This window comes from Mobula hypostoma, chromosome 2 (genome assembly GCF_963921235.1).
Source record: "Mobula hypostoma chromosome 2, sMobHyp1.1, whole genome shotgun sequence".
NCBI classification, from domain to species: Eukaryota; Metazoa; Chordata; class Chondrichthyes; order Myliobatiformes; family Myliobatidae; genus Mobula; species Mobula hypostoma.
In genome coordinates this window covers 133,514,896-133,537,943 of record NC_086098.1, presented here as the reverse complement: position 1 = coordinate 133,537,943, position 23,048 = coordinate 133,514,896, and the positions used below count along the sequence as shown (strand labels likewise).

General features: G+C 43.3%; 1 protein-coding gene across 1 annotated transcript in view; it reads right to left on the bottom strand.

Moving 5' to 3' along the window:
- The window catches only part of mertka (c-mer proto-oncogene tyrosine kinase a), a 175,630-nt gene that overhangs the window by 103,929 nt on the left and 48,653 nt on the right, over positions 1-23,048 (bottom strand). Inside the window, exons 3-4 of the mRNA XM_063040701.1 lie at positions 20,523-20,623; positions 15,712-15,885 (exon numbers count right to left, since the gene is read on the bottom strand). Coding sequence (XP_062896771.1) covers positions 15,712-15,885; positions 20,523-20,623 — 275 coding nt within the window. The remainder of the gene's footprint in view (positions 1-15,711; positions 15,886-20,522; positions 20,624-23,048) is intronic.

Below are 23,048 nucleotides of genomic sequence, written 5' to 3'. Positions count from 1 at the left end.
CACATCTTCAAGAGGTGTTGCCTCAAGAAAAGACGACATCCATCATTAAAAGGACCTCCACCACTCAGGATGTGTCTGCTTCCCATTACTACCATCAGGGAGGCTGTACAGGAGACCGAGACACACGCAACACTTTAGGAACTGTTGCTTCCCCTCCACCATCAGATTTCTGATTGGTCAATGAAACGATGAAGACTGCATGGTTCCAATCCTGCCGAAGGGTTTCTACCTGAAGCATCGACTGTACTTTTTTCCATAGATGCTGCCTGGCCTGCTGAGTTCCTGCAGCATTTTGTTTATGTTGCTCGGATTTCCAGCATCTGCAGATTTTCTCTTGTTCACGAGGACTGCATCACCATTTTTGCTCTCTTTTTGAACTACTTACATAATTGTTATATATATAGTTTGCTTCTTATTTCACAACACATACCAGTGATAATAAACCTGATTCTGATTATTGTTATCTATCGCATACTTTGTGCATTCTATCGAATCCCATTCAGCTTCACTGCAGTCATTGAGTAGTACAGTGTATAAGCAAACCCTTTGGCCCAACTCAACTATATTGACCAGGATGCCCATTTAAGCTTGTCCAATTTGCTCAAATCACTCAATCATAAGACCATAAGACAAAGGAGCAGAAATCGGCCATTCGGCCCATCGAGTCTGCTCTGCCATTTTATCATGAGCTGATCCATTCTCCCATTTAGTCCCACTCCTCCGCCTTCTCACCACAACCTTTGATGCCCTGGTTACTCAGATACCTATCAATCTCTGCCTTAAATACACCCAATGACTTGGGTTCCACTGCCGCCCGTGGCAACAAATTCCATAGATTCACCACCCTCTGGCTAAAAAAAATTTCTTTGCATTTTTGTTCTGAATGGGCGCCCTTCAATCCTTAAGTCATGCCCTCTTGTACTAGACTCCCCCATCATGGGAAACAGCTTTGCCACATCCACTCTGTCCATGCCTTTCAACATTCGAAATGTTTCTATAAGGTCTCCCTTCATTCTTCTAAACTCCAAGGAATATAGTCCAAGAGCGGACAAACGTTCCTCATATGTTAACCCGCTCATTCCTGGAATCATTCTAGTGAATCTTCTCTGAACTCTCTCCAATGTCAGCACATCCTTATTAAATAAGGAGACCAAAACTGCCCACAGTACTCCCAGTGAGGTCTCACCAGCGCCTTATAGAGCCTCAACATCACATCCCTGCTCCTATACTCTATTCCTCTAGAAATGAATGCCGACATTGCATTCGCCTTCTTCACCACTGACTTAACCTGGAGGTTAACTTTAAGGGTATCCTGTACGAGGACTCCCAAGTCCCGTTGCATCTCAGAACTTTGAATTCTTTCCCCATTTAAATAATAGTCTGCCTGTTTATTTCTTCTGCCAAAGTGCATAACCATACACTTTCCAACATTGTATCTCATTTGCCACTTCTATGCCCACTCTTCCAATCTATCCAAGTCTCTCTGCAGACTCTCCATTTCCTCAGAACTACCGGCCCCTCCACCTATCTTCGTATCGTCAGCAAACTTAGCCACAAAACCATTTATTCCATAATCCAAATCATTGATGTACAATGTAAAAAGAAGCGGCCCCAACACAGACCCTTGTGGAACACTACTGGTAACCGGCAGCCAACCAGAATACGATCCCTTTATTCCCACTCTCTGTTTCCTGCCAATCAGCTAATGCTCTATCCACGTATGTAACTTTCCCGTAATTCCATGGGCTCTTATCTTGTTAAGCAGCCTCATGTGTGGCACCTTGTCAAAGGCCTTCTGAAAATCCAAATATAGAACATCCACTGCCTCTCCCTTGTCTAGAATACTTCTAATTTCCTCAAAAAATTGTAATAGGTTTGTCAAGCAGGATTTTCCTTTAAGGAATCCATGCTGAGTTCTGCCTATCTTGTCATATGCCTCCAGGTACTCTGTAACCTCATCCTTGACAATCGACTCCAACAACTTCCCAACCACCGATGTCAAGCTAACAGGTCTATAATTCATTTTTGCTTCCTCGCCCCCCTCTTAAATAGCGGAGTGACATTTACAATCTTCCAGTCCTCCGGAACCATGACAGAATCTATTGACTTTTGAAAGATAATCGCTAATGCCTCCACAATCTCCACAGCTACTTCCTTCAGAACACGAGGGTGCATTCCACCTGGTCCGGGAGATTTATCTGCCCTTAGACTATTGAGCTTCCTGAGTACTTTCTCTGTTATAACTGTGACTGTGCACACTTCTCTTCCCTGCCACCCTTGAGTGTCCAGTATACTGCTGATGTCTTCCTCAGTGAAGACTGATGCAAAATACTCGTTCAGTTCCTCTGCCATCTCCTTATCTCCCATTACAATTTCTCCAGCATCATTTTCTATCGGTCCTATATCTACTCTCACCTGTCTTTTACTCTTTCCTGGAATCTTTCCTGTCTGTATACTTATTCAAAATATTGTTTAAATATCTTTACTGTACCCATTTCAAATACTTTCTCCGGCAGCCTGTTCCACATACATACCACCCTCTGCATGAATAAGTTATCTCTCAAGTTTGTTTTAAAGCTTTTCCCTCTCACCTTAAAATAATGCAACTCCAAATTTTGGTTCCCTTTGCCTTGTCAAAACAACATCCCCTCAATTTCCCTTCCTGAATTCATAATCTAAATTTTTATTTTCATTTCAACTTTGACCTGATTGAATCAAATTAATTTTCCCACACGTAAGGTATCGACCAATGGAAATTTCTTGCACCGTATACTGCTGTGAAAGCCTCTCACTTGGGGGCAAATTTGTTTCAAATTGTACCTCAGTGCTGCGGATTTAAACAACACTAAGTACGTCTAAATAGGTACGCCATGTGCAGAGCGTGAATAGTGTTCATTGTCACAGTTACTGCCAGTAATCAGCAGCTCACCACTCTCATTACAAAGTAAAAATATGACCTTTGCTATGGTGGAGTGAGGAACTGGAAAACAGATTTACAACAAAGGCACCAATGTTTTAAGTGTAGAGTTATACAGAGCTGGAAATCAAACAAAATGTCAGAGATTTCTGTGGGTTGAAAGATTTATGCTGAGCACAGATTTTTTTTTTAAAAACTCATCATGCTCTGTAAGTGGAGTACAAATTGCCTGGCAACTCAGTGTAAAAATTGGTAATGAGGAGAGGCCTGAACTCGAGCCTGGTACAAGAGATTTTTTTTTCCTGGAAAAAATGCCTGTAAATAGTACTGGAGGCAATAGAATTAGCCAAATATGTCTTGAGATTCCCAAACTTGACTTTCTGTAACAGGGAAGCACCTGTCTCTACTTCCTTCTTTCGGTTTGGTTATTCAGTTTTATAGCTGAAGAGAAGTTAATGTTTATTGTCAGGTCCCATCACAAAACTACAAGATGAAACACAAAGAGAATGCAGACGCTGGAATCTGAAGCAACACTCAAAAAAACTGGAGGAATTCCACAGGACAGGCTAATTTTGAGGGATATAGACAGTTGATGCTTCAGGTTGAGACCTTTCGTCAATGAGTCTCAACACAAAATACTGACCATATTTCGCTCCACAGATGCTGCCTGATCTGCTGAATCATGGAACTAGTTTATTCCCCTGCACTCAGTACATCACATGACAAATTCAAATTGCAAATTACAGCTCTTACAACTTCCATTTATTCTATTCAGGCTGATTTGACTTTTGAGTTTGACTCAACTCTAGAAGATTGCTGGAAATAACCTGCTGCGAGAGCTGCATTGCTTTAGTCTCTTTTCACATCCTTGTAATGGTCAGCTGGTCCCTCCCACTTTGGGAGATAGAGAGAAAACTCAGGAGAAAACAGGTGAGGTGGAGTTTGGGGAACACAACCTACACAGATGATTCACTAAAGGAAACTCTTAATTTTGTGCACCTCTTTCACTGACCAGGATTTTGCACAGCTCTAAAAAGAACGTAATCCCTCTGTGCTCCAGTCTCCTGGATACAAAAGCTCACATTCCATTAGCCTCTTGATGCCGATGACTTTTAAACAACCAAGGCACCTGACCTTCGGACCAATCCCCACCACGTCTCTTCTCACTTTCCACCATTCAGAAAGGATAAAACAGATATATCCCAGGACCAGAGAAGATGACTTCACATTTGAATACTCATCACACTGACTGCTAAAATTTAATACCTGCATTTGGACTATTCACAGCATCACCTCATCTTCATGTTGATGGAAAAACTGAATACATGGCCTCCCTGTCTACCAATCAGATCTCAATTTCAACATTTTGTCTTACACAACTTCAGTTGTGCATGACCAACTGACTATAGAGTTTGGAAAGTTATACAACACAGAAACAGCCGAAGTGGGCCATGGTACCCCATCCAGCAGCATTTGGCCATACCTTCTAAACTTTTCCAATCCATGTACATGTGCAACTGTCTTTTGAAAGTTATTACTGTTACTGCCTCAACACATCCTCCAGCAGCTTATTCCACATAAATGCCATCTTTTGAGTAAAAAGATTGCCCCCCCCAGTTCCTCATAAATCTTCCTCCTCTCATAGAGTCATAGAACACTCCAGCACAGAAACAGACCAAATTATTAGTCTGCTTAGTCCCACTGACCTGCCCTCCATATCCCTCCCATCCTATCCAAACTTCTCTTAAACATTGAAATCAAGCTTGTACGTGCTACTTACACTGGTAGCTCATTTCACTCTCACCACCCTCCGAATAAAGAGGTTCCCCCTCATGCTCCCCATTTCACCTTTCACCCTTAACCCATGACCTTAGTTGTAGCCTCAGCCAACCTTGGTAGAAAAAGCCTGCATTTACTCTTATCTATACACCTCATAATCTTGTATACCTCTATCGAATCTCTCCATCTTCTATGTTCCAAAGAATAAAGTTATAACCTATTCACTCTTTCCTTATGACTCAGGCCCTCCAGTCCCAGCAACATCCTTGGAAAGTTCCACTGTACTCTTTGAAATCTTATTAACATCCTCCCTGCAGGTAAGTGACAAAAACATCATGCAATACTCGAAATTAGATCTCACTAAAAAGTCTTATACAACTTCAACATAACATCCCAACTCCTGTATGCAATACTTTGATCTATGAAGCTTAAGTGCCAAAAGCTTTTATTACAACCCGATCTCCCTGTGCTGTCACTTTCAATGAATTATGGGTCTGTATTCCCAGGTCCCATTGTTCCACCACACTCCTCAGTGCCCTCACTGTGTAAGACCTACCCTGCCTGGTTGGTCCTCCCAAAGTGCAACACCTCATACCTGTCTGCAGGAAATTCCATCTGCCATTTTTCAGCCCATTTTTCCAGCTGATCCAGATCCCGCTGCAAGCTTTGATAGTTTTTCTCGCTGTCCACTACACCAGCAATCTTGCTGATCTCGTTCAGCACACAGTCATCCAGATCACTGATATAGATGACAAACAATGGACCCAGCACTGATCCCTGCAGCACACCACTAGCCACAGGCCTAGAGAGGCAACCATCAACTACCACCCTCAAGCTTCTCTCACAAAGGTAATGTCTAATCCAATTAAGGACCTCAGAGTTATATATGGATACAAGCTTTGATAATAAATGAACCTTTGCACTTTCTCAAAAAAATTTAGGATTGGTTTGACAAAACTTAGCACGCATAAAGCCAAGATGACTATCCCTAATCAGTCCTTGCCTGTCCAAGTACTGGTTGAGTACCCCTCCTCCAAAAATCCAAACCTCCAAAAACAAATTGTGGTTGTGTTTTTTTTGAAAAAAAGCACTGACATGACATCACAAATGGAAAATTCCACAAAACACTGGGAAGGTTCACAGGTGACGCACAGGTCTCAGCACACCACGGACAGTTCTGAGAAGCGACCTCACATATGCAATGAACAGAAGTTAATGAAAAATTTAAAAACATTTCATACAGCAAAAAATTACGATCTCAATCACGTATTGAATGAGTGGATTCATCATTGTCAGAGTGAACATGCACTGCTTAACAGTAGGCTAACCATAAAGCAAGTGTAATGCCCTCTTTAAGATTTTTATTGCTCTGCTGTAGGTTTGTCATTTTAGCAGTTCTGTAAAAGCAGTGTGTTCTGCTTTTAGAGTGTTTTGGTTTCAGCTAAAAGATAAGAGGCTACAATATTCAAGTTAGGAATGTTGTGTCAGCCAATTGGGATGGTGGAATTGGAGGTTCTAGAGAGCAGGGTGGAGTGAGATTTGTGACAGTCAGTGTGGTTGGCGGGTCTTCTTGGCAGGAGCTGTGGAGAGGACAGGAGGGAGGATGGCTGAGGATGCCATGTGAAGGAGAGTCCCTGTTTTGCTTTGAGCAGATGGATGGCTCTAAAGAGGAAGGATAAATACCCCTGAGAGAGCGTCTGTTTGTTCGAGATGGATTTCGAGCGACGTTTGGAATGCGGTGTGTACCTTCATGAAGACCGTGGGTCCAGCGCACATGTAAAAAGACAACTTCAAGATGAGCTCCAACTTCACGTGCACGTCTGGATTGGGCTAACTTTAATGGACCCTTTTATTTCTTTTTCTTACTACCTGTCCGATAAAGCTGAAATTTGCAAATATATTTTCCTTATAATTTTACGTGGTGCAAGATCTGTTATTCCTTGTCGACTGACAATTGTGTATGGGCAGTATTTACACAGCATTCGCTCAAATCGAGGTTTCTGTCATTGGAACATCATGACATTCCTGTTTGGTTGAACCCCAAATCATACCAACCCTAGACGCCTATTGTTTATAAAAGGTGGTCTTCTCATCACTGAGTCCTGTGGCCGCTACCAGGGCTGGCTAACAAGCCAATGGCATGCAAGCCCACTGAGGGGGTTACACAAGCAAAGATCTATCACAACAAACTGAAAACTGAATCCCAAGCATTTCAGATTAGGAGTACTCATATCGTATCTGATCCCTTAGAATACCTTAAACAATAATTTTCCCCACTACTGATGTCAGGATCACCAGCCTATAACTTTCTGGCTTATTCTTAGAGTCCTTCTTACAATGGAGCGACATTCGCTATCCTCCAGGTTTTGGGCACCTCACCTGTGGCTAAAGACATTTTAAATATAGAACATAGAATAGTACAGCACAGTACAGGCCCTTCGGCCCACATTGTTGTGCCGACCCTCAAACCCTGCCTCCCATATTACCCCCCACCTTAAATTCCTCCATATACATGTCTAGTGGTCTTTTAAATTTCACTAGTGTATCTGCTTCCACCACTGACTCAGGCAGTGTATTCCACACACCAACCACTCTCTGAGTAAAAAACTTTCCTCTAATACCCCCCTTGAACTTCCCACCCCTTACCTTAAAGCCATGTCCTCTTGTATTGAGCAGTGGTGCCCTGGGGAAGAGGCACTGGCTATCCACTCTATTCCTCGTAATATGTTGTATACCTCTATCATATCTCTGCTACAGCCCTGGCAATTTCTGCACTTGCCTCCCACAGGGTCTGGGGAATCACCTTCTCAGGCCCTGGTGATTTATCCACCCTAATTTGCCTCAAGACAGCAAGCACGTCCTCCTCTGTAATCCGTACAGGGTCCATGACCTCACTGCTGTTTTGCCTCACTTCTGTTGACTTTGTGTCAGTCTCCCAAGCAAATGCAGATGAAAAAAAAAATCTATTTAAGAGTTTCCCCATCTCTCTTGTCTCCGCACATAGATTACCACTGATCTTCCAGAGGACCAATTTTGTCCCTTGCTATGATTTTGCTCTGCAGAAATCCTTAGGATTCTCCTTCACCTCGTCTGCTAGAGCCACCTACTGTCTTCATTTATCCCTCCTGATTTCCGTCTCCAGTGTTTCCTTGCATTTCTTATACTCAAGAACCTCAATTTCCTTCTTTTCTGCATACACCTGGTATGCACCTCCTCCTTTTTCTCAACCAGGGCCTCAATATTTCTTGAAAACAAAGGTTCCCCAAACTTGTCTTTTATTCTGACAAGAACATACAAGCTTTGGGCTCTCAAAATTTCACTTTTAAAGGCCTCCCACTTATAAAGTATACCTTTGCCAGAAAACATCTATGTGCAAACGGATTTCAGCAAGGCATTTGATAAGGTACCCAATGCAAGGCTTATTGAGAAAGTAAGAGGACCTTGCTTTGTGGATCCAGAATTGGCTTGCCCACAGAAGGCAAAGAGTGGTTGTAGACAGGTCATATTCTGCATGGAGGTTGGTAACCAGGGATCTGTTCTAGGACCCCTTCTCTTTGTGATTTTTATAAATGACCTAGATGAGGAAGTGGAGAGATGAGTTAGTAAATTTGCTGATGACACAAATGTTAGGGGTGTTGTGGATAGTGTGGAGGGCTGTCAGAGGTTACAGTGGGACATCGATAGGTTGCAAAATTGGGCTGAGAAGTGGCAGATGGAGTTCAACCCAGATAAGTGTGAGGTGGTTCATTTTGGTAGGTCAAATATGATGGCAGAATATAGTATTAATGGTAAAACTCCTGGCAGTGTGGAGGATCAGAAGGTTCTTGGGGTCCGAGTCCATGACTCTGTGGTTAAGAAGGCATACGGTGTATTGGCCTTCATCAACCATGGGATTGAGTTCAAGAGCCAAGAGGTAATGTTACAGCTGGTCAGATTCCACTTGGAGTACTGTGCTCAGGTCTGGTCGCCTCACTACAGGAAGGATATGGAAACCATAGAAAGGGTGCAGAGGAGATTTACCATGATGTTACCTGGATTGGGGAGCATGCCTCATGAAAACAGATTGAGGGAACTTGGCCTTTTCTCCTTGGGGCGATGGAGGATGACAGGTGACCTGACAGAGGTGTGTAAGATGATGAGAGGCATTGATCGTGTAGATAGTCAGAGGCTTTCTCCCCAGGGCTGAAATGGCTAACACGAGAGGGCACAGTTTTAAGGATGCACAGTGCTTGGAAGTAGGTGCAGAGGAGATGTCAGGGGTAAGCTTTTTTTAAAAACGCAGAGTGGTGAGTGCGTGGAGTGGGCTGCCGGCGACGGTTGTGGAGGTGGATACAATAAGGTCATTTAAGAGACTCTTGATTAGGTACATGGAGCTTAGAGAAATAGAGGGCAATGGGTAACCCTAAGTAATTTCTAAAGTAAGCACATGTTCGGTACAGCATTGTGGGCCAAAGGGCCTATATTGTGCTGCAGGGTTTTTATGTTTCTGTGTTTGTAACTTATCCCAATCCACACTTGTCATATTCTTTCTGATACCATTAAAGTTGACCTTTCGCTTAATTAGAATCTCAACCCAAGAACCTGATCTATCCTTCTCCATAATTACCTCAAAACTAATGGCTTTATGATCACGAGATACAAAGTATTTCCCTTCACAAAGTTCTGTCACCTACCCTGTCTCATCCCCTAACAGGAGATCTAGTGTCACATTCCCTCTAGTTGGGACCTCCGTGTACTGATCAAGGAACTTTTCCTGAATACACTTGGCAAACTTTTTCCAATCCAGCCCTTTTATAGTATGTGGATCCCAGTGGATATGTGGAAAGTTAAAAATCACCTATGTAATGCCCTGGTTCACATGGTTCAAGTCTCACTAATGTCTACTATGTCATAATTCGCATGTGCTGATCCATGCCTTTCCTACAATACTCCTTGCATTAAAATGTGCATAGCTCAGAACATTAGTTCCTCTATACTCAACCTTTTGATTCCTGACTTTGTACGTAGGATTAAAAACATCTTTCTCCATAACCACTCCACTACCTGTTCTGGCACTCTGGTTCCCATATCCCTCCAACTTGAGTTTAAACCCCACCCACGCAGCACCAGCAAACCTTCCCGCAAGGATATTAGTCACCCTCCAGTTCAGGTGCAAACTGCCCCTTCTGTACACTTCCCACCTTCCCTGGAAGGGAGCCCAGTAATCCAAAAATCCGAAGCCCTCTCCCTGCACCTTCTCCTTAGCCACGTGTTAAACTGTACAACCTTCCTATTTCTGGCTCTACTAGCACGTGGCATGGGTAGCAATCCTGAGAGCGCAACCCTGGAGGCCCTATCCTTTAACTTAGCACATAACTTGCTGAACTCACTTTGTAGGAGCTCGTCACCCTTCCTACCCGTGTCATTGGTACCAACGTAGACCATGATCTCTGGCAGCTCACCCTCCCACTTAAGAATGCCGTAGACTCGATCTGAGATATCCCTGATCTTGGTGCCAGGATACAACATACTATCTGGGAACCTCTTTCGTATCCACAGACCCTCCCTTCTATTCCCCTAAGCATTATCACCACTGCTCACTTCTTCTCCCCCCTTCCCTTCTGAGCCACACAGCCAGACGCAGTTCCAGAAATCCAGCTACCGTGGCTTTCTGGCTTTCTTCTGCAAGGTCACTCCTCCCCCCACCCCAACAGTATCCAAAATGATATACCTGTTGTTGAAGGGAAGGACCAACAACTGGCCACCTACCCTCTTTCCCCCTCCTGACAGTCACCCAGTTGTGTGTGTCCTGCGTCTTGAGTGTAACCATCTCCCTGTATGTCTTGTCCATCAAGCCCTCAGCATCCTGAATGATCTGTAGTTCATCCTGTTCCAGCTCCAGCTCCTTAGCATGGCCTGTTGGAAGCTGCAGCTGTATGCACTTCTTACAGGTGTAGTTGAGAGTGACACTGGATGTCTCCCTGCCTTCCTCATACTGCATGAGGAGTTTTCCACTCTCCTGCCTGGCATACCCATTGCTCTAACTGTGCAATAAGAAAAGAAGAAAGAATAAATAACAAAATAAAATCTATGTATGGCCTATGCCTCTCCTTACTGAAGCCTTAATGAGCCAAAACCTCAACTCCCCACTCTAACACTGGCCCACTCACACAAAGGCCATTCTGCTTAAACCCAATTTCTTTTTATTGGACCTTGCCAAGTGTCTAATTTTGCGCAATCCAATATTTCCTTGGGAACTGTGATGCACAAAATGTTCTGACTGCCCTTGCTCACTTCTTTTAAACTCTCTCCTCCTCTACGCAATCCAGTGTCTCCTCGGCAATAGTGACTTGTAAAATGCCAGTGTGGGAAGTGATTGAGGAGAGTCTGTGCTTCTCTGTTCAGAATGAGGAAGTGAGAATAAGGGCGGGTGGGAGAAGTTTTAGTTTGAATCAGTGCTGAACACCAAATTCACAAAAAAATAATGCATTGTAACTAAAACCAAGAAGAGTTCACCTTTATATGGCAAAATTACAGCACAGCACAATGTTGGTCAGTCCCAACGAACATTCACAAAACAAGTTCACACGTAATTCTAACAGCCTGATAACTATAACTGAAGGATATTCGGCATGTCCTCAATGACACTTACCCATTTATTTTGATGTAGGAGGAACCATGCGATGCATCAGAACTTGGTAAAGGCAACTGCTCTGACCAAGGCCATCATGCAAACCAGCCTCCCCTCCGCTGACTCCACCTACACTTCCTAACATAATCAAAGACCCCCACCCACACCACTCATTTTCTCTTCACCCTTATCCACTGGGCAGAAGATAGAAAAGCCGGAAATCTCATACTGATAAGCTCAAGGACAGCTTCTATCCCACTGCCAAGACTATTGAATGGACCTCTCCTACACAAAACATGGATTCAGACAGTAAATCTGCCTTGGCGCAAGCCTTGCACCTTATTTGTCTATCTGCACTGCACTTTCTCTGAAGATGACACAGGTATGATACCAATTCAACCAACGGCCAAATTCTGCCTCGTACTAACTAGAAAAACAGTATTGGAAATAAATTGAGTCAAAGGTTCATGTCATATCAAAGTATGCCTCCAGTATACAGCCTGAAATTTGTACTCTTCACAGACATCCATGAAACAAGTAACCCCAGAGAATAAATAATAAAAACACCGAAGCCCTCCCTTCCCACCTGCACCAGCAAAAGCACTGAACCCACCCCCCCCCCCAACCATGCAAGCTACAGCAGAAGCCCCAGAGTCCATCAAAACTGCAGTCCACAGACCAGCACTTCAGTATCTCAGACAGGCTCTCTCCCCCAGCAATGGGGAGTTTCAGTACCCATTCAAAAACCCAGACAGCATCAAACCAGAGAGAGTCTCTGTAATGATACACACTCCCTCAGTACTGATGTGACAGGAAAATAAATCAACTTCCATCTGTTTTTTAGGACTACAGGTTAAAAGCTCCTTGAACAAGCAGGGGAAGAAGAACTGTTGGAGTATGGAGGTTTGTTTACTGCCCTTGTGGTACGGTATCTTCTTTTGGGGGACAGGGAGTGCAGCAAATGTGTCACCAGAGTTACTAACTCTTTTTTTTTTAAAAAAGGGAATCACAGACATGCACAAATAATTGTCAACTCCTTGACTGAAGACAATGAAACTGTACAATATCCAAGGAAACTAAAATGAGAAATTTTTTTTTAAGGTCATTTGAAGTAAACCCTAACAAGGGGATGTGCATCAAAGTGAAAAATAGCTCCATTCTCCAAGTTGCAATTATTTTTAATATTTTGGTAATTGGTTTATTAAGTTCTTTGAAGTAGCACAAAAATGGGGAAAAACAATATGCAGAAGACTGCTACTAATTCTTAAAGACATAAATTTGAGAATTTAAAAAGAAAGATAATAATTAATTTACAGGTGTGTGCTGCTTAACGTCCAATCGGACAACGTCCGTTCGCATATACGTCAGTAATCCCAATCGGAGAACACGATGTAGCGGACATAACCAATCTCGTATATCGCACGTCTCTTGAGTGTAGTAGTGTCATCTCTGTTTAATTTTCTTTCAAAAATATTACAGTAAAGTGCATCATGGCTTCCAAATGCAGCAAAACCACTCCGAGTGATAGCAGCAGCAAGAAGCAAAGGAAAAGTATTGATTTGGAAGTGAAACAAAAGGTTATTAAACAATGTGAAGGTGGAAAACCAGTGAATGCTATTGCTCGGGATTTAGGCAGAAGAGATGGACCCAAACGCTGAATGCTTTTCACTGATAGGGAGGAATGCTCATACAGTGTTTGCTGCATATAGAGAAACTTACGAAAAGAAAAAGCAAACGAGGCAAACAACACTGGACATATTCCTGAAGACGCCAACACCTCCTGAAGAAGAGGCTCAGCCAGGTCCTTCAGGTATTACAGGAGATGATACTGTCATTGTTGGTGATAGTTCATCAATGCAGGGTATTCAACCTGAAACTCTTCCAGTGGAACACTATGAGGATGTTGAGAACAGTGATGTGGATGATCCTGATCCTCTTTGATAAATTGTGTGTGATATAGACTAAGAAAGTGTTTACATAAAAGTTTAAACAGTGAAAAAAATTAAAAAGTTTAAAATGAAAAAAATTATAGTGTATGCATGTATTATAGTGTACACTGTACAGTTTTAGTGTAAGTTCTAGGCTATTTAGTCAATACCGGTACACTATAGTACTCCTTATAGGTTTGCCAAGTAAATAATATGGTGTTCGCACAACGTCCAAATCACATAACATCCGATTTCACAGAATGTATTGTGGACGTTAAGCAACACATACCTGTAATGTCCAGTTCTTCAGAGAACAGATTACAAAGAGTCAGCACACTGGTAGTTAATGACAAGTTCTTCAAAACTAAACTTGTTATGAAGTTCTGAGACCAGCAATAGTCTACATTTTGCACACAATGCTTTTGGCTAGCGATTTCAATTCAAGTTATGAAATGATTAGGGATTAAGGCAACTTTGCATGGAAACAATAACCCATTGATTGTGAACAATTCCAATGTTAATTGTAGCACCAGATGAAGACTTTGTTGCCTGATGAAGACATGTTAAAGCTACCCACTAAATTGATATACAAAATGAGTCAGCAAGTACTGGTAAGGTTACATTCAAGGTTCATGACAGAAATGCTACTTCCTAAAATATATCCATTATTACAGCAGTGAAATAAGCCTATCAAAAAGACATTAGGAAATAAAAGACCATGGCTTACATAACATTCACAACTTGCAGCACATTGTGCATGGTCCAGTCTAATACTTCCCATTCTGTTCTCCACAAATTCACCTTGCAATATGTACCCATTTGCACTAGACTCTCATCAGGAGGCATTTCCACTACATCTCTGTTAACTGTATCGCACATCCCTCCCACCAGCCTCACCTCCACAGCAGCACAAACATTTGCAAGCAAAGAACAGTCAATGACTTCACCTGTAGGCATATACTAACGAGAACAGGAAAATGGCCCAGAAGAATGCATGGCTGCAGATATAGTGCATGAGGGACACCTTCAGATTTCTGGATGACTGAGACAGCTTCTGGGAAAAGTGGGGACTCTACAAACCAGAAAGATGGCACCTGGACCAGAATAAGTCCGACATCTTTACTGGAGGAGGGAGAACGGAGGAGGTTAGTTATTCTCACAGAGTTACACAGAATGGAATTAGGCCGTAAAAACCCACCTCAGCCACACTACCTGAACAAGCCCCATCTCCCTGCATTTGACCCATATCCCTCGGCACCTTTCAAATCCACTACTAGGTTGCAGATGCCATTGGAAAAATTTAAAGCCAAATATGATTATATACTGTTGTTGGGAGTGTTTCATTCAGTATGGAAAAGGAATGGAACACAGAATGCCGATGGGACTGAACAGCAGCCCAATGCAGAAGGAAAACCAAGTCACCCCAGAGGGCAGAGCAATACGTGATAAGGCAGATACAAAGAACTGAAACTACCAGTGGCCACAGGATGTGGGGCTAGGGGGTGGGGGTGGGGGGTTACTTAAAACCTCAGAGGACCAAACAGGCATAGGCAAGATTATGAAAAATCCAAAGCATTTTAAGGGCACAAGGGTAATTAATCAGGGAAAGAATAATTAATGACCAAACAACCATTTTATTCGTGGATCAAAGGTTTTAAATAAATACCTTACTCACTCTTCCTTCAGTTAGTCCTGACGAAGGGTCTCGGCCTGAAACGTCGACTGCGCCTCTTCCTATAGATGCTGCCTGGCCTGCTGCGTTCACCAGCAACTTTGATGTATGTTACCAGCTGGTGGTATTCATTATGGAGGCGATTTGTAGCTCAAGATTTCAGGGAGTGGGAAAATGCAGTTTTGGAACAATTTACTTCAAAAAGAAGAAAGGATCAGACTTCTCATGATTTTAAATGGATAAATCCCCAAGCCATGATCAAATGCAACGCTGGGAGGCAAAGATATCCAGGAATCGGAATGGGTTTTAATTTTTATTAGCCACAGCAAATGTGAGAGGATGACAGCAAATGTTTTGCCTCTATTCAAGGAGATGTGCAGAAATAAACCTGGATATTACAAGCCAACTAATCTAATGTCACTGGTAAGGAAGATATTGCAAAATGTTGAGGGAATCAAAATTAACTTGGACATGAGCCACAAAGATGGTGAACGCAAAAAGTATCCAAATGAGCACTTTAAGTGCAGTGACACAGAAAGGGATTAGTTTGGATAACTACTTTATGGCTGCTACAATGTAGCAGTGGGTCAAATAGCAGCTCCCACAGGGATTATTACAGAGTATGACTATTTCCCTTGAGTTGTTGGTTCAAATCAAAGACAATGAATCAGGTTTAAAATTACACAAAAAGAGCTATCTATTATCAAGTAAAACAATTTTCCCATTGGTTCACATTGTTTCAGAGAACTTTAACTACCAAGTATCTAATTTAATACATTAGAAAAGATTCCCATCATCAACTTACCGGCTATATTCAGAACAGAAAGAGTGGTGTTTGAAATTTTCTTTATCAGATTGCCATCGTGTAACCAGTGGATATCCACAGGATAAGGAGGGCCAACAGCTTCACAGGTGAGATTAAAGCTGGCATTTCTTGACACATTCTTTGACTCTGGCTGTTGAATAAAACTTGGCAAACCTGGAAGTATAACATGATCATTTTGTTTTTTTTTTAAAATGATACTCAGGTGCACATACTCTGCTTCATGTAGTCAAAAATCTAAAGAGATCCCAAGTACACGCACCGGACTGACCATTCTACAACCATTTTCCTTGAGATACTCGTGCCAATTACCACTGGATGTCTGATACAGAGAGTCTGGTATTTCAATATCATACCATGTACTCCTATGAATTCACTATTTTGTTTTCTCAGATTTTGAGAATGTCCTTGACTTTTTTTCCTCTCTCTTCCTGGCACTCTTTTTCTATGAAAGAAAGAGTGGCTATTTTGAGAGTCTGGGCCAGGTGTGTGTATCATGTGGCAAGGAGTGACAGGAGCCTCAGTGCAGGGGGTGTTGGCTGGGAGTAAACACCAACATGGGGCCTTTTATCCCACCAAATTTGGAACAACTTGCAGAGACAACATTGTTGGTAAATTGTTTTATCTCTAGGTAGGTAGTCCATGTCCCAGAGGCATAGAAAGATCTGTGCTGCTGAGCAGATCAGAGGTTCTGTGCTAAATCTAAGGTATTGACCTTCAAATAAACTATTCCTCAAATGGACAAGAGACATGCTGCAGTGTCCCACCGCGATCCGACAGGTTCTCCTGTAACCACGTGGGTTTCCTCCAGGTGCTCTGGTTTCCTCCCACATTCCAAAGACACACCTGTTAGTAGGTTAATTTGTCATTGGAAATTATCCTGTGCTTCAGCTAAGATTAGATCAGGGGACCGCTGGGCAGCACAGCTCGAAGGGCGGGAGGCGGCCAACCCGCGTTTTCGCTCAATAAATAAATAAATATAAATGTACTGAAGGTGGGGATGAATTTCATCATCAACCCAACGGCTCCACGTTTTGCCAGATGATAGTGCTGTGCGGTGTGGTTAAAGAACAGGGAAGGGAGGGCATTTCCTCTCATGCTTCAGAAAAAGGTCAGCACTGGCTTGAAGTTCAGTTTCCAAGCCTGCACAACAACCATCATAGGCGTAAATGTAGTTAAGTTAGGAAGTCTGATGACTTTGGCTCTTAAGTTGAAGTTTGAACTATTTGCCGTTAAATTGGTCCATTATTCTCACAGGTACACAGGTACAGTGAAACGCTGTTTTGAATGAACTCCATAAAGGTAATTCCATCCCATCTGTACAGTGAGGATGTACAAGGGGAAAGCAACAACAGAATGCAGAGTAAAGTGCAACAGTCACAGAGGAAATGCAGTCAGCCCAGACAATGTGGTGCAAGGCCATTACCAGATAGATTGTGACACAAACAGCCCATTTTAGTTTCTCGGCACTCACACAGGAGGCTTGAAGAGAGGTGCAGTACTGCAGTGAGAAAGACTGAACAAAGGATCACGATGTACTTTCGGCTACGCCTCCCCGCCCCCCCACTACCATTCAGGGCCCTAAACAGTCCTCCAGGTGAGGTGACATTTCACCCGCGAGCCTTTTGGGGTCATCTACTGTATTCGGTGCTCCTGGTGTGGCCTCATGTATAATCGATGAGACCTGACACAGATTGGAAGACTGCTTCGCCAAGCACCTACGCTCGACGGCCAGAAAACTGGGATCTCCCAGTGGCCACCCATTTTAATTCCACTTCCTATTCCCATTCCAACATGTCCAACCATAACCTCCTCTACTGTCACAATGAGGCCACACTCAGAAGCAACACCTTATACTCTGGGTAGCCTTCAACCTGATGGCATGAACATTGATTTCTTGACCTCCCGGTAATGGCACCCCTCCTACCCCCGGCCCGCTCTTTCACCATTCCCCATCCATTTTCCCCTCTCCTACCTATCTCCTTGCCTGCCCATCACCTCCCCTGGTGCTCCTCCCCCATTTTTTCTTTCATCCATGGCCTTCTGTCCTCTGCTATTAGATTCACTCTTCTCCGGCCCCGTATCTCTTTTGCCAATCAACTTCCCAGCTCTTTACTTCACCCCTCCCCCATCCCAGATTCACCCATCACCTTGTGTTTCTTTCTCCCCTCCTCTAACATTCCAGCTCTGGCTCCTCATCTTTTTAACTCTCCAGTCCTGCTGAAGGGTTTCAGCCTGAAATGTCATCGGCCCTTTCTACAGAGGCACAACTGATAGCATCCTGACTGGCTGCATCACTGCCTGGTATGGGAACTGTACTTCCCTTAATCGCAGGACTCTGCAGAGAGCGGTGCGGACAGCCCAGCACATCTGCAGATGTGAAATTCCCACTATTCAGGACATTTACTGCAACAGGTGTGTAAAAAAGGGCCCAAAGGATCACTGAGGATCCAAATCATCCCAACCACAAACCGTTCCAGCTGCTACCATCCGGGAAACGGTACTGCAGCATAAAAGCCAGGACTGACAGGCTCCGGATAGCTTCTTCCTCTAGGCCATCAGACTGATTAATTCACGTTGATACAATTGTCTTTCTATGTTATATTGTGCATACTATTTATTACAAATAGTATGTATACATACTATTTGTTATAAATTACTATAAATTGCACATTGCACATTTACACAGAGACGTAACATGAAGAGTTTTGCTCCTCATGTATGTGAAAGATGCAAGTAATAAAGTCGATTCAATTTCCATAGATGCTACCTGGCCTGCTGAGTTCCTCCACCATTTTATGTACATTGCTTGGATTTCCAGCGTCTGCAGATTTTCTGGTGTTTGCAGTTTTGTCTGATGCTGGTCTTCATGAGGTAGTCACTGATGTAAATCCTTTGGTTAAATTCCTAGTGTGCAAACTGTTGAAGAGTCACCATAGGATGATGACTAATCTCTGCAGAGATTTCCCACAGCCCCTCCTGACTGCAGCAGGCAGGACTGAAAAAGACCTGCAGTTTTCTTGAAGCTTGTCACATGGTGGGAATAATCTGCACTGTGCCTCTTGGTGGGCAGAAACCACGGTGATTTAGGAAGTAGCTCTCCAGCAATGGGGAGGCAGCAGCTGAGAAGAACCTTGATAACCATTGCCACATACAGTCCAGGAGCAGGAGCATGCACATCAATGCCTTACCTTTAAGCCAGGGGTGGCCAACCTTTTACATCCCATGCATCAATTTTTTCACGCACGAGATCAAATATGCCATACAACTCTTGAACCTCCATTCGATTCTAGTAAAATTATGTTAATATAGAACTCGTGCATGAAAAAAAAGTCACATCTGAACTCGTGCATCAAAAAATTGACGCATGGAATGTAAAAGGTTAAGATGAACCATGGTGAGAATGAAAACGATAAATCAATTTACCCTCAGTCTAATTCTCAACCAATTGTACCAAAGCTCTTTAATGCCAGGTTATCAATGGCTACGATTCTCACTTCCAGTGCTTTGGCCTGTTTGGATCCAGAGCATAACGAGGACTGGGAAGAAGGGTCCGAGTTTCACATAAATGAAACGGTCTGGAGCAGAAATGTCAATTATCCATTACCACCTTCCCCCCCCCGCCCCCCATGAATGCTGCCTGATACATCTCATTCCTCCAGCAGAATGTTTATAGCTGTGAACTCAAATTGATCACTGGTATATAGCCTTTAGCAGCCCACATACCCCAGCCCCACCCTGATGTCGGTTATGACACAAGCAGGAGGATCCTGGGTTCAGGCATTGGCAATAAAGACAGAGGAAACATTCAGGGCTGAAACCCTTGGGTGTTCAAAACATCTTGTTCAGACCTTAAAGTCTAAACTGGCTCATATCAGGCAAGATTCAACAAATAACAGACCTTCACATACAAAGCCTTTGGAAGAGGGGAAGGACAGACATCAAGAACATGAGTGTAGGGTCCTTAAAAATGAGACCATATTGTGTCAAATCACTTTAATATTGGGGTGAGTGAAGTACCCCCTCTGGCTCTCAAACCTGATGGTTTAGTGGTAATAATTGTCCCCGAATCTGGCGGTGTGGGACCTGAGGCTCCTGTACCTCCTTCGTGATGGCAGCAGCGAGGAGACAGTACCGCCTGGATGCATTTCTTTCAGATGCGCTCAATGGTGGGGAGGGCTTTACCATGATGGACTGGGCTGTATCCACTACTTTTGAAGGCTTTTCCGTTTCTGTACAAGGGCATTGCTGTTTCCATACCAGGTCATGAAGCAACTGGTCAGTACGCTTTCTGCTGTGCATCTACAGAAGTTTGTCAGACGACATACCGAATCTTCGCAAACTTCTCAGAGTGTCGAGGTGCTGCCTGCTTTTTTTGTCATGGCACTTATACGCTGGGCCCAGGACAGATACTAAGAAATGATGATGCCGAGGAATTTATATTTGCTGACGCGCCCCAATTCTGATCACCTGATGAGGACTGGCTCATAACCTCCGGTTTCCTCCTCCTGCAGTCAATAATCAGCTCTTTGGTTTTGCTGACGTTGAGTTAGAGGTTGTTGCTGGGGCACTATTCAGACAGATTTTCAATCTCCCTCCTGTACAATTCATCCAACAACAGTGGTGCCTCCAACCCACCTTCCATGAGAAACCGTACCAATTTAACAGGTGTGTGTTTGCTGAAAAACTTCCAGCCGCCAATCTTTTATTTTTTAAACACTGCGAGTTACAGGATACTTTGCATCCTGTTACCAAAGGTGGCCCAAGCTGTGGTGGTGCAGCTAAACACATACCTTCTACTTCGAGGATTATCTTCTCCGACTCAAACAGCTCATCACCTACTTGTACCGAACAGTAATAAGCACCAGCATCAGAGCGGACTACACTTTCAATTCTGTGAAAACAAAAAGAGGTGACTCCCAACATGCAAAATCAATTAAAATAAAACAAAAGATTCCTAGTGCAACCTCACCCACTAAAAGAAACATTTTGCATTGGAGGCTATCAAGGAAAATCTTTTTACAAATATACAAACCCCAATTCACTCAAAACATTCAAGAGGTTATGCTAAGCCACTTCTATGCTTGAGCCAACTGATGAATATCTGTTTTGGGTAGTGCTTTTCAAAATCTATATTTCACTGCTGCAATGTTTGATGGTTCCATTTACTAGCAGAGAATGCATACAATATACAACCTGAAATTCTTACTCTTCACAGACAAACATGAAACAAAAGAAAAATCCCAAAGAATAAATGAGAAAACAAAAACATAAGAACCCCAAAGCCCATTGCACCCTCCCACACACAATCAGCAGCAAGCAGTATTAACCATTTCCCCTCTCTCCTTCCCCCCACTTATTCTAGCAGAAAGAATCAGCACTCCCACCACCCACCATGCAAGCAACAGCAAACAAGGCTGCCACACCTCGCTATTAGGTGTGGGTAAGCATGCCCAACAAGGGTCACCAGTTGGTAAAAAAAATTATTGAAAGCCACAGCAGCACATTAGCGCAAAGCGGTTTTATTTAGTTCCAGGAAGAAGAAGTGCAAAAGCTGCCCAAAAGTTGCAAAGAAAAAAAATATATATATTTACCAAGTAGACAAATGAAAAATAAACATACACGTACAAAAATTTACAAATATAGAGAAGCTTTCTCCACAACACACTTTGTCTTTAACTTTCCAGTATTAACTATTCACCAATCATCAAATCCAACCTCCACACTTTTCCTGCAAAGCCATACTGAGGGTTTAAATCTGCCTCCATCTGGACTCGAAGGATCAAGAAATTCTACTGTTGGCTTGGCGGGGGTGGGGGGGGGAATCACGTGACAAGACAATAAATTTTTAAGATGCAAAATTGAAACATTTCATTGAATTGAATTGACTTTATATCTTATATCCTTCACATACATGAGGAGTAAAAATCTCTTTACGTTACGACTCCATCTAAATGTGCCATGTGCAATCATAATAATTTATAATAAATATAGAGTACACTCAAATCAGGGTGAGTTCATCAGTCTGATGGCCTGGTGGAAGAAGCTGTCCCGGAGCCTGTCAGTCCTGGCTTTTATGCTGCGGTACCACTTCCCGAATGGTAGCGGCTGGAATAGATTGTGGTTGGGATGACCTGAGTCGCCAATGATCCTACGGGCCCTTTTTACACACCTATCTTTGTAATTGTCCTGAATCATGGGAAGTTCACAACTACAGATTCGGCTGTCCGCACCACTCTCTGTAGAGTCCTGCGAGTAAGGGAGGTACAGTTCCCATACCAGGCAGTGATGCAGCCAGTCAGGATGCTCTCAATTGTGCCCCTGTAGAAAGTTCTTAGAATTTGGGGACCCATACCAAACTTCCTCAACCGTCTGATGTGAAAGAGGCGCTGTTGTGCCTTTTTCACCACACAGCTGGTGTGTACAGATCACGTGAGGTCGTCTGTGATGTGGATGCCGAGGAACTTAAAGGTGTTTACCCTCTCAACCCCAGATCCATTGATGTCAGTAGGGGTTAACCTGTCTTGATTCCGCCTGTAATCCACAACCAGCTCCTTTGTTTTTGTGACATTGAGGGAGAGGCTGTTTTCTTGACACCACTGTGTCAGAGAGATGACTTCTTCCCTGTAGGCCACCTCGTTATTGTTTGAGATAAGGCCAGTCAACGTAGTGTCGTGGGTAAATTTAATTAGCAGATTGGAGCTGTGGGTGGTGATGGGTATACAGGGTGTAAAGGAGAGGACTCAGTACACAGCCCTGAGGGGCTCCTGTATTGAGAGTCAGAGGATTGGAGGTGAGGGAGCCCACTCTTACAACCTGCTGGCGATCTGACAGGAAGTCCAGGATCCAGCTGCACAAGGCAGGGTCAAGGCTGAGGTCTCTGAGCTTCTTGTCGAGCCTGGATGGAACTATGTTGTTGAATGCCAAACTGTAGACCAAGAACAGCATTCTCACATAAGCATCCTTCTTCTCCAGATGTGTAAGGGATTCTAACATCCTTCAGTTTTATTGCACAACAAATGCCTTAGTTAAACCTATAGATCAGTGTCCATATGCTCAGATAAATATAAGTTTGCCTCTCCACCCGTGGTGTCGCCTGGGCAGGGCTTAGTCCACCTGCTCCCACAAACACAGGCATTATTTTAGGACGCTCGAAACTGCCCTTCTTTTGGGCCATTCTGCTGTTTGCAAACTGAAGTAAAGGTGTGAGTGAAGATAAATGAAACTGTTTGGAATGTCTGTGTCTAGAATCTTTATTCTTATGAGTTATAAACCAGTAGAGCACGTTAAGGTTATTGTTTTGATTAGCCAAGCACGAG